At 47.1% G+C, this 11,898-nt stretch overlaps 2 protein-coding genes across 2 annotated transcripts; both read right to left on the bottom strand.

Annotated features, from left to right (window-relative positions):
- Window positions 1-6,620: 6,620 nt before the first annotated feature.
- On the bottom strand, window positions 6,621-8,354 carry LOC112089205. Its single transcript, XM_024160187.1, has 5 exons — window positions 8,203-8,354; window positions 7,722-8,007; window positions 7,347-7,483; window positions 6,963-7,248; window positions 6,621-6,920 (listed from the first exon to the last, which is right to left on the bottom strand). The coding sequence occupies exons 1-5, from the start codon at window positions 8,352-8,354 to the stop codon at window positions 6,621-6,623; spliced, it is 1,161 nt and encodes a 386-aa protein (XP_024015955.1).
- A 1,258-nt stretch (window positions 8,355-9,612) lies between these two features.
- Window positions 9,613-10,578, bottom strand: LOC112089204. Its single transcript, XM_024160186.1, has 2 exons — window positions 10,477-10,578; window positions 9,613-10,422 (listed from the first exon to the last, which is right to left on the bottom strand). The coding sequence occupies exons 1-2, from the start codon at window positions 10,576-10,578 to the stop codon at window positions 9,613-9,615; spliced, it is 912 nt and encodes a 303-aa protein (XP_024015954.1).
- Between the last annotated feature and the right edge of the window lie 1,320 nt (window positions 10,579-11,898).

Raw genomic sequence — 11,898 nt, 5'->3', positions numbered from 1 at the left:
TTCCAAGTGGGTGGAGGCCGATTCTTACGCAAGTATAAAAGATGTTCAGGTCGAACACTTCGTCTGGAAAAACATAATCTGCCGACACGGGGTCCCTTACGAGATCGTCACCGACAACGGATCCCAGTTTCTTTCAACACGCTTCGAAGCTTTCTGCGAGAAGTGGAAAATCCGCCTCAGCAAATCCACGCCAAGATACCCTCAATGGAATGGACAAGCCGAAGCAGCCAACAAGACGATCCTCGATGGTCTGAAAAAGAGGCTCGACGAGAAGAAAGGACGGTGGGCAGACGAACTCGAAGGAGTCCTTTGGTCTCATCGGACAACTCCGCGCCGAGCCACTGGAGAAACTCCATTCGCTCTGGTCTACGGATCGGAGTGCGTAATTCCCCCCGAGGTGGACTTCCCAGGTATTCGACGAAGACTTCTACCAGGACAAGAAGGCTTAAACCACTTAATGATGCTAGATGAGCTCGACCTAATCAACGAAAAGCGCGACCAAGCCCTAGTTCGAATTCAGAACTACCAACAAGCAACGGCGCGGTACTACAACAAAAACGTTTGTAGCCGAAGATTCAAAGAGGGAGAGCTCGTCCTCCGAAAGGTCTTCCAAAATACTGCCGAGAAGAACGCAGGAAAGCTCGGAGCAAATTGGGAAGGTCCTTACAAGATCACCAAAGTGGTTCGTCCGGGAGTCTACGAACTCGCGACACTAGCCGACGAGGCGATTCCAAGATCATGGAACGCAATGCATCTGAAGAAATACTATCACTAAGGATTCAGCACGACCAGCATGAACTACGGGACGGCTTGATCCCTGCAAAGGGTACGTAGGCAGCCCATTTTCGGACGGGTTCAGCTGTCCCCCCTCCTAAAAAGGGGGGGGAGTGGGTACGTGTACACATACCTCCTTTAACTCTATTATTTTGACTTACCCATTTAGGAACGTCACCACTTCGGCATATTCTCAGTTTGTTTTTAATCATCTACCTATTTCACTTTTGCCCTTGATTCCTAGTTCAATTATTATCGCTTCGGCTAGCTTCACATTGTAACAAGCTCGGATTTTTAAAATTTTATCACTCATCGCTTCGGCAAGTAATCATACCACATCGGCATAATATCATGACCCGATTACCTCGGACCTTAATCGGTCCTCAGTTTCAGTTCGGCAAACTAAGCCTCCGAACGCCTCGTCTCGTTGCTGGCCACAACGAGACAACAAATACAAGGTTCTCTAAACGGACTTTTACCACCTTTCCTAGGACGAGGGTGCAAATTACATCCTCTACGGATAAAAATTAAGCGCGCTATACAAGTATCATACCAAAAACGTATCTGGTCGCCACGGTTTACTATCGCACACGGGAATATAAGTCGAGACTACATCGCTTTCTCTAAAACCGAAGTAAACTCTTAAACCCGGATAAACATACTCGAGAACACCGGTCCTTAGACAGGTTCGATAACACTTCAACCTCGGCTAACAAAAGCAAAACGCCTCGTCGTTTTTACGGCTTGGCATCACTCAAAGCAAAACGCCTCGCCGTTTTCACAATTTGACACCATTCGAAACAGAAACGCCTCGTCGTTTACACGGCTCGGCAATATTCAAGGCAAAAATGCCTCGCCGTAAGCACGGCTCGACATTACCAACAAAAACTTGCCTTGAACATTATCGCGTAACACTCTTTTACTATCAAAATTTGCCTTGAACCTAAACGAGGTCCTTAAAACAACTCATCCCTTAGCCCGCGTTCCGGTCAATTTCGAAAATACAGTTAAGGCAAATATCGACATAACAGCCCTCGTCCTCGACAAGTTTACGTAAACACTTCTACGAATTAACGGACAAGTAAATCCGAAAAACGGCTAAGGAAAATATATCCATTAAGCAAAAATAAAGAGTCGGGTGGATAAAGCCGTCCAGGCACAAAACACATAAAAGTTCAACAAGGAGCGGGTAAAAATCTAAGTACAAAAACAAGCAAGAAAAATTTGTGAGCCAAAACTCATGCCGCGGATTGCGTCTCACGATCGGCGAGAAGGTTCGAGGGAATCGGCGTGCCCGCATTCGAGCCGTTCGGGTCGACAACGCCTAAATTAGCCGCTGTTTCTTCGATCGGCTCGTTACCGAGGGTTGTGTCAACTGAGTCCGGCGAAACGGGAGAATAGTACAGCTCGCCCCGAATCTCGGAAGCAATGCGCTCGTACGCCCCTTCGTCGGCATACTCGCTTTCCCAGCTTTTCAGCTTTGCTTCCTCGTCGTCGAGCGTCGGGGCATCTGGTTTCTTCAGGTCGGCAATCATCGCCAGATTGCCTTTGATCTGTCCCAGATCATTCTCGTCATTTTTGGCTTTTTCAAGCCGAACCAGACCCTCCTCCACCTTGGCGAGGCGTTCTTGAAACTTCGCTGTAAGCTCTTGCCTCGCCTCCTTTTTCGCCCTCTTGACCTTAGCATCAAACAAGGCATCCTTGGCCTCGATACGCCTCTTCAGCATCGCCACCTCGGCACTTTTGGCTCTCCTCGCCTCCTCAAGGCGAATGACCGAGGCGGAGACTCTATCTACGTTTGCACGCAGAACGATCTTCTCCTCTTCCAGCCTGGACGCCCTGGCCGTCGCCTCGTCCAGTTTCCCCTTTACCGCCGCGGCTTCAGTCTGAGCCTCTTCCAGCTTTGTTTTCGACGCTGTGGACTCAATTTTGGCCTCGGCCAAGCGACGTTCGACCTTAGATAGGTCCGCCTCGTACTCGGCCATTAGGTCGTTAATGGCCGCGATAAACTGCAGAAAATAAACTCGTGTCAAATACTTAGCGAAAATTCACGAAAGCAAAGGAAAGCAAAATGGAATGTACCTTGGTCCCGCGCTGCGCCATTGCGCTGTAGGACCTCGGCCTCCTCAACTTCTCCGGAGGAGGAAGACGCGTGTTCGCATTATTTACACGCGAGAACATTATGGCGGAGGCGTCGGGGTCATCGACGACCAACTTACGCGCGGCGGACTCTCCGGGCGTCGGCTTCCGTCTCTTCTTGGACGGCTCGTCCCTCTCAACAGCGACCCCTTCCCTTTATCAGCAGCCGAACGTTTTTGTCTCGGGTCGTGTTTCTGCACGACGGAAGTCGGGGGCCTCGTCGACTTCGGGAGGGCTAGAATAGCGGAGTTCGAAGGCTCTTTGTCCCGAACCGCCGAATCGCCCCCAGATGCCTCGGGAACAATTTCGCCCTGTTCCACCTCGGGCGCCACATCTCTTTCGACCACCTCGGTCGTATTACCCTCCGCAGCTCGGGTCGTTTCATCCCGGTTCGGCGGGTCGGTTTGAGGGGTGACCTCGGCTTGCGCCGGAACCACCTCGGCCTGCGCCTAGGCCGCCTCGGCAGCTCGTCTAGCGGCTTCTTCCTGTTCGCGTCTCTTCCTTTCTCGGAGGGTTAAGATCACCATCTTTTCGCGGGTATCTCTGGAGGAACTGGAGGACGAAGAGCTGACGGGAACTCCTGCAAGAATGGCTCGCGCCTTCTCTACTCTCTCGAGGGTGAAATTTTTTCTCCAATTAACCTTCCGCGCCGAAAGAGAGTCTCGAACGGTGAACAGATCGTCGGGAATCGGGGGAAGATAGCACCGAACTGCAAAACAAAGCAAAAAAAGATAAGTGTCAGAAAAGGAAGAAAGTTTGAACAAAATCTCCGAGCCGAGGCAAAGCTTCGGGTTGGCTACCAAGTGGTCCCCAAGCGGTCTTGGTTCGGCAAACGTAATCCTCGCCGACCGACGCCTCGTTCACTAAAACGTAGAAGAAGCGTTCAGTCAAGAACTGGTCCTTGCTGGGAAAACCGCCGATAATCCGTCGTTTCGCCTTGTTAGAAATATAGAACCTGTTTCCTTTCGGAGCCTTCCTGATTTCCAGCAAGTTAAGCAGGTGGTTCAGCTCAATGTCAAGACCGCATTCGAAGCTTCGGACTAAAATGCCGATCATATGCCGCAGTCCCCTCGGCATAATCTGCCCGATCGAGATCCCGTGTTTCCAAAGGTATTCGAGGATCACTCCGGGGATTGGGAACCAGAGGAAGCAAAGCTCGAAGAACGCCTCGTACAGAGTGAAATGATTCTCTGGAGGGTTGTCGGCGCGGTCGCTTTTCTCTGGGACAACGAACTCCACCGCCTCGGATATTCCGAAGCGATGCCTCAACGCTTCGAGCGACTCAAGGGAGCAGAGTGTAGACCCAGGCGGGTCGGGTTTTTGCCTCTTAACTCTCGGTGCTCGCCCAGATGTGGAAGCACCTTGGGACGCCATGAGGCGTTCTAACTCAAGCTTCGCCTCGAAAAGATCAAAGGGAAATGCCTCCTCCTCGGCCTTGAGCGCGGCTCGGTTAATGCCTTCGTTAGGAGCGGGATCCTGGGGACGGCTCGTCGAAACCGACGGCTCGCCATTCGGAGAGCCGACATCTGATGGGTTTTCATCATTTGACGCCTCGTCAGATGAATGGTGAGAACGGCTCGGCAAAGCAGACGCCTCGGAAGAATCCATCGCACCCCTCGCCTCGGCGTCTATACGGCTCGGCTCGTAGTGGAAAAGCGGATCTAACGACTCGTCGGAACGGTTCGACATACTTTACAACTTTTACAATGAATTACAACTTGACTCGACGAGCCTCTACCGGAAAAAGATCTGGAATGGCGGAGACCTCGGAAACCCTAGCCGGAAAATAAATAAACTAGAGAGAGAAAGAAGAGAGAAGGGAGAGCTACCTTTAGTGAAAACGAGTGAGTCGGGAAATAATGAGGAGAAGTGAAGGAGCTCACCTATTTATAGAAAATCGAAGCGCGTGAATTCCGTGTGAACCTCGGGAAGCCGTTCAACAGCGCGTGGGATCCGCGGCGAATTGGTCATACCGGTTTGCGTCATTGGCACGTGCCGAAAGATCCGGTACTTCCTCTTAGAAGACCAACAGTCAGGGTACCCAGGATAACGAAACGACTTGGTAAAGACTCTCTCTCACTTGCATCGCCTCATCGTCTGACGAAAAGGCTCGGCATTAACTATCTCTCTCAAAACGCCTCGTCGTTAAACAAAACGGCTCGGCATTAGATCTCTCTCGAAACGCCCCGTCGTTAAACAAAACGGCTCGGCATTATCTATCTCTCAAAAAACGCCTCGTCGTTAAACAAAACGGCTCGGCATTAGATCTCTCTCGAAACGCCTCGTCGTTAAACGCCTCGTTACAAACCCTTGTTCTTGAAACACCTCGTCGTTAAACGGCTCGTTACAAACCCATGTTCTTGAAACACCTCGTCGTTAAACGGCTCGGCACTGACCCTTGTTCTTGAAACACCTCGTCGTTAACAACACGGCTCGGCATGAACTTTCACTCGAAACGCCTAGCCATATATTCGGCTCGGCATAACTGTCACCAAATCGCTTCGTCCCCGATTCGCCTCGGCATCTTCGGCACTCCTTGGAAACACCTCGGCACTTACACTCCCAAAACATGAATCTGGGCTCGTGTCGTAGCAGCTCGGCTCGATGGTTTATCTCGTGGTCAGGAGTAATGTACCTCGTCATTCTCGACTCCGAGATTGACGAGCTGGGGGGCTAACTGTTGGGGTCGGTTTCCACCCCACACAGATAAAACCATCCCAATATAACTAAGTATAGAAAATGGGAGAGCCGTGGCCATCAAATGGGAGAGCCGTTCTCACCAAGGCAAGAAGGAGAGCCGTTTCCACCAAGAAAGGCGGGAGAGCCGCGATCGCCAAGTGGGAGAGCCGAGAAGAAGGAGATGGGCCGAGCCGTATAACATAAAATGGACCGAGCCCCTGTCTTAAACACTTGGGCCGAGCCGTGCCGCGGTGAGGTGGAGCGAATCATGTCAAGCGGGCCGAGCCGTGGAGAAATTAGGCGGGCCGAGCCGTAACGAAGGCAATATGGGCCGAGCCGTAAAGAAGCATGATGGGCCGAACCGGAGCTTTGAGAGGTGAAGCCCACGGAAAACCCTAGGCGAGATGCAAAGGCAGTCAGCCGCACGAGGCGATAAGGATATATTCCGAAAATCTCGCCCGAGATTTTCGGCTAGGCGGTTTAGAAAGTCAGTATAAATATATGATGTATGTAATTCATTCCGCGAACTTTGGCAACCCTAAGCAATAAGAACGAAACACTTTCACAGCAAGAAAAGCTCTCTTTTGATCTTACTGTCTTTGGCGATAAACCCTAGAAGTTTCCGATCCCTTAGTTTCTTTACAAATCTTTGGTTGTGCGAGTTTTGGCTCACACAGACCACTCCTAAACCTGTCCATACTTAAACAAAACATCAAAACATCCTAAAAACAGCAAAATAAAGCAAGAAAGAACTATATACAAGGATAAGCATGGGGTGCCTCCCAAGAGCACTTTGTTTTAAGTATCTAAATTTGACTTTTCATACCCTTCAAGATGAGAGGGGTTCACCAAGAGAGACTGAAGAAGCTCTCTCTTTGATTTCACTAGCCAAATAAGGCTTGAACCCTTGCCCATTCACCAAAAATCCATTCCCATCTTTTCCTTCATGTTCAATGGCTCCATAGCTTCTCACTTTTAGGATCTTGAAAGGGCCTGACCATCTTGATCTTAGTTTTTCTGGGAAAATCTTAAGCCTTAAGTTGAAAAAAAAGCACTTGATCCCCCTCTTTGAAGTCCCTCTTCATTATCTTCTGATAATGAAAGGTCTTGGTCCTCTCCTTATAGATCCTTGAGCTTTCATAGGCATCAAGCCTTATCTCTTCAAGCTCATGAAGCTGTAAAAGCCTTTTCTCCTGGGCAGTTTTTATGTCAAAGTTAAGGAGCTTGACAGCCCACATTGCCTTGTACCCTAGTTCCACAAGCAAGTGGCAGCTATCCCATAAAGGAGATTGAAGGGTGACGTACCAATAGGAGTTTTGAAAGCTGTCCTATAAGCTCACAATGCATCATCTAATTTGTCTGTTTGAAACCTCCACCTGCCCACTTGTCAAAGGGTGAGAAGGACTTGCTACCTTATGCTTGACTCCATACTTCTTAAGAAGTCCCTCCAAGCTCTTATTCACAAAGTAGCTTCCACCATCACTTATAACAACCCTAGGCACTCCAAATCTTGGGAAAATGATGGTTTTAAACAGCTTCACCACCACTTTAGCGTCATTGGTTGGACTTGCCACAGCTTCAACCCATTTGGAGACATAATCCACCGCCACCAGAATGTATTGGTTCCCATGAGAAGATATTAAAGGCCCATGAAGTCTATACCCCAACAATCAAAGATCTCCACCTCCAAGATTGGATTCTGAGGTTTTTCATTCCTCTTGGAGATGTTCCCAGCTCTTTGGCAGACATCACACCTGATGACAAATTCTTGTGCATCTATGAACATGTTGGGCCACCAAAACCCTGATTGTAAGATCTTTGCCACAGTTTTGAAATCAGCATTGTGCCCAGCATAAGCAGATCCATGGCACTCCAACAAGATCCTTGGATCCTTGTTAAGCACATACAAGTATGGCTCATCCTAAAAGAACCTCTTGATATCCTTGAAGAACTTCTTTCTCTGATAGTTGCTCATTTCTGGGGGCTCCACTCCACATGAGAGATAGCTCACAACGTCAACAAACCATGGAAAACCCCTTTCTTTGATGGAATTGATCTCTTCCAGCTCATTCAAAGCCCTCAACATCATCAATTGCTCTTCAGGGAGAGAATCATTAAGAGGGACATACTCTTAGTCTAGACAAGTGATCAGCTACTCCATTTTCAATGCCTTTCTTGTCTTTGATTTCCATATCAAATTCCTGTAGTAGCAATACCCATCTCAACAGCCTTGGTTTTGCATCCTTCTTTGTCATTAGATATCTCAAAGCTGCATAATCTGTGTAGACCACCACTTTAGACCCCACCAAATAGTACATAAACTTGTCAAAAGCATAGAAAATAGCCAACATTTCCTTCTCAGTTGGTAGCTGACATGAAGCTTCTTGTCTTTCTTTTGTCCCAGCACAGCACCAACTGCAAAGTCTGATGCATCAGTCATGATCTCAAAGGGCAAGCTCCAATCTGGTGCTTGAACAATGGGAGCACTTATCAGAGCTTGCTTGATCTTCTCAAAAGCTTCAATTCACTCTTGATCAAAAAGGAACTCCACATCTTTGCATAGAAGCCATGTCAAGGGTATTGCTATCTTTGAAAAATTCCTTGATGAACCTTCTGTAGAACCCAGCATGTCCCAAAAAGCTTATGACTCCTTTCACTGAATTTGGAGCCACCAAGTTAACCATGACATCCTCCTTGTCCTTCTCAACCTCTATTCCAGCTTCAGATACCTTGTGCCCCAATATAATGCCTTCTTGCACCATGAAATGGCACTTCTCTCAATTCAGCACCAAGCTTGTCTCATCACTTCTCCTTAGCGCCAAAGACAGATTAGATAAACAAGAAGAGAAGGAGGGTCCATAGACGCTAAAATCATCCATAACACCTCAACTTTCTCTTCTATCAGGTCAGAGGAAATCGACATCATACACCTTCGAAAGGTGGCATGCGCATTACACAGACCAAAAGGCATTCTTCTGTTAGCATAGGTGCCATAAGGGCAGGTGAATGTTGTCTTCTCTTAGTCTTTAGGGTCTATTGGAATTTGGAAAAACCCTGAGTATTCATCTAGAAAACAGTAATAAGGATGATCGGCAAGTCTCTCAAGCATTTGATCACTGACAGGAAGTGGAAAATGATCTTTTCTTAATGCAGCATTCAACTTCCTATAATCAATGCACATTTATATGCCCTGTTACAGTCCTAGTGGATATGAGCTCATCCTTCTCATTCCTGACCACTGTTATGCCACCCTTTTTAGGAACAATGTGTACTGGAGAAACCGATATTGAGTCAGAAATAGGATAAATTATTCCTGCCTCAAGGAGTTTGAGGATCTCTTTCTTAACAACATCTCTGAGATTGGGGTTTAATCTCCTTTGATGCTCTATAGAGGTCATTGATTCCTCTTCCAGATGTATCATATGGGTGCATAAGTCAGTGAGATCCCTCTAATGTCATCTAGGGAATAGCCTATATCTCTCATATACTTTCTTAGTTCGTTGAGCAAAGCATTATCTTCATAAACTAATAGGCTGTCATTGATGATCATAGGATAAGATTAATTAGTGCCAAGAAATGCATACATGAGCCCTTTTGGGAGTGGCTTAAGCTCAACAGATGGAGCTTTGTGTTCATCCCAGTCTCCCATGAAGCTCTCTTGATCAGCCTGAGCTTCATTGTTGCTGGTGTCCTCAGCCGGTCTAGCCTCTTCCTCAGCTTCCAAACCCATAGCCATGCACTCTTGAACTAGTCCATGACTTATTCTGAACCCAGTGATACTCTGATCCATTTGGCCGCTTGTTTCCAGCTCCAAAAGCTGAGTTTTTGACCCTACTGGTTTGTGAGAATCATTAAGCTTCATAAATCCAAGGGTCTCATCCTCCTAGTACCCATACTCACCATGTTCTTTAGTCAAGGCAATTTGAAGATGATCTTCAGTGTTAAACTCTTCAAGAAGCTCATCAGCAAGCTTCTTTATGGCTTCTATATAGAATACCTGGCCCTCAATGGTAGGTTTCTTCATGGCTTCATTGACATAAATCTATAGGACCCTAGATGGAGATCTATCTTTCCTCCTCTCACATCAATTATAGCTCCTGCTGTAGCAAGGAAAGGTCTCCCCAAAATGAGAGGATCTACAGGCTCTTCATCCATCTCCAAGACAATGAAGTCAGTTGGGACTTCAAAGTCTCCTATATTAACAGGTAGATCTTCAAGGAGTCCAATGGGGAACTTAACTGATCTATCAGCAATTACCAAAGATATCCTTGCTGGCTTGTAAACTGTGAACACCAACTTCTTTGCAATTGAGAAAGGCATTAAGCTCACTGATGCTCCAAGATCACATAGGCAGCTGGCAAACTCAATAGGACCAATAGTGCAAGGCAATGTAAAGCTCCCTGGATCAGATAGCTTCCTAGGGATTTTCCTTCTCTGAATAATTGCACTACACTCATGGGTTAAGACTACTATTCCTTGTAGTTCTCTAGCCTTATCTAAGAGTTGCTTCTTGAACCTTCCTGGAAATGGAATTTTGGGCTGACAAGGTGCTGGTGGCACATATGGTTTCTCATGCACCATATCCTTTGCCACACCTTTGCCTTTATCATTCTTTACAGCTTCATCATCTAGACTCCCTTGAGGCACCTCCCCACCAAGTTGAACATTGTCCTCAATGAGCACAGGTCTTTGTTCTCTCTCTGGTAGCTCTTTACCACTTCTGAGTGTAATGGCATGGTCATACTCCTTTGGGTTTGGCTCAGGTTTCACAGGAAGTGTTCCTTCTGTTCTAGATGAGGAAGAGGCTTGATTCTTTTGAATACCTTTCAGCTGATGTTACATAGCTTCATACTTGGAACTCAGATTAGTAAAACTGTTCTCAACCCTTTGCTGACCCTGAAGTATCTGCTGTAGAACCCCACTTAAGTCTGAACCCATCTGCTGACCGTGATGCTGCTGTCCAAACCTTGGTGGAAACTTTTTCATAGGCGGCTGACTAGTGAAGTCACCTCCTTGATTCTGCAGAGGTTATTCAATATATTGCTGCTTGCTCTGAAAATTCCCTTCAAACTGATTCTTGGGAACATAGCTTTGCTGAGCTTGTTGAGAGGGATATAACTGATCTCCTGGATTAGCTACATTTGGATTTCTGTATGAAAAGTTTGGGTTGTTATAGTTGTTATACCTCTGAAACTTGTTTTGATTCCCTATGTAATGCAGCTCTTCTTGTGTTAATCCCTCATTCACATTCTCAAATCAAGTAGCTTGGTCATCAAATTTTCCAACAAAATGCATTACCTTCTGAGTACCCACTAGTACCTTATCCAGCTTGCTCTACAGCTCCTTGATGTCTTTTCTGAGTACCCACATGTTCCGCATCTCGTCATGGGATTGGGTGGTTGTTGTTGTCGTACTTGATAGGGGAGCATCCTTTTCCGTGCCGCTGTTGTTGGTATTGTTTTTGGTATTGTTGTTGTTCACGTCGTCAGAGGTGTTGCTTGCCATACTCTTCGGATCTTAGGATATTTTCGAGTAAGAAGATTTTGATTCCCCACAGACGGCGCAAAATTGTATGAGACAAAACTCGCACAACCAAAATTTGTTAAGTAACTTTTAAGGGATCGGAAATCTCTAGGGTTTTCTCGACATAACAAAAGATCAAAAGGGGATTTTTACTGCTGTGAAAGTGTTTAGGGTTGCAAAAGTTACATTGCGAATAACATAGATTGACTATTTATACAAGTTCTGTAAACCACGTAACCGAGAATCTCGGGAGAGATTCTCGAAATATTTCCTTATCTCCTTGCGCGTCGGCCGCCTTAACGTTTCACCTAGGGTTTTTGCATGGGCTTCATCCTCTGCGGCTAGGCCTGCTAGCCTTCGCATCAGCTTGGCCCACACGTCTTGCGATGCAGCTCGCCTACATTTCCTTTTAAGCTCGGCACACTATCCCTTTCACGAAGCTCGGCCTAACTCACACCTTAGTAGGGCTCGGCCCACTTGCTCCTTCTCACGGCTCGGCCTAACTTGCTCCTAAACAGGGTTCAGCCCATCAAAAAAGGGGCCCAGCTCGGATCGGGCATAGCTAGACATAATATCTCAAACACTTAGTCTTTTTTAGAGGTGGGTAAACTTGTTGGGGTGGAAACGGACCCCAACAACTGCTACCGATACTGTTGGCTTTGCTGTCACGGCTGGGAACAGAGGAAATTCCTCTCAGGCTCACTACCGTGAGAAAGACGTTACATGTACTCATTGTGGGAAGTATGGACATGCACAGGCAGATTGCTTTCAGTTGACTGAGGA

The sequence above is a fragment of the Eutrema salsugineum genome, unplaced genomic scaffold, assembly GCF_000478725.1.
Source record: "Eutrema salsugineum unplaced genomic scaffold, Eutsalg1_0 scaffold_12, whole genome shotgun sequence".
NCBI lineage: Eukaryota > Viridiplantae > Streptophyta > Magnoliopsida > Brassicales > Brassicaceae > Eutrema > Eutrema salsugineum.
This window is presented reverse-complemented; position numbering and strand designations above follow the sequence as displayed.

What these genes read in the sequence shown, in the direction of transcription:
- LOC112089204 (XM_024160186.1), bottom strand. Translation starts at nt 10,578, where the DNA reads ATGAAAAAGTTTCCACCAAGGTTTGGACAGCAGCATCACGGTCAGCAG. An exon ending in TACTTCAGGGTCAGCAAAGG is followed by an intron (nt 10,423 to 10,476) that starts GTTGAGAACAGT and finishes ATGTAACATCAG; the next exon opens with CTGAAAGGTATTCAAAAGAA.
- LOC112089205 (XM_024160187.1), bottom strand. Translation starts at nt 8,354, where the DNA reads ATGGTGCAAGAAGGCATTATATTGGGGCACAAGGTATCTGAAGCTGGA. An exon ending in CATGCTGGGTTCTACAGAAG is followed by an intron (nt 8,008 to 8,202) that starts GTTCATCAAGGA and finishes CAGACTTTGCAG; the next exon opens with TTGGTGCTGTGCTGGGACAA. An exon ending in GCACAAGAATTTGTCATCAG is followed by an intron (nt 7,249 to 7,346) that starts GTGTGATGTCTG and finishes GTTGGGGTATAG; the next exon opens with ACTTCATGGGCCTTTAATAT.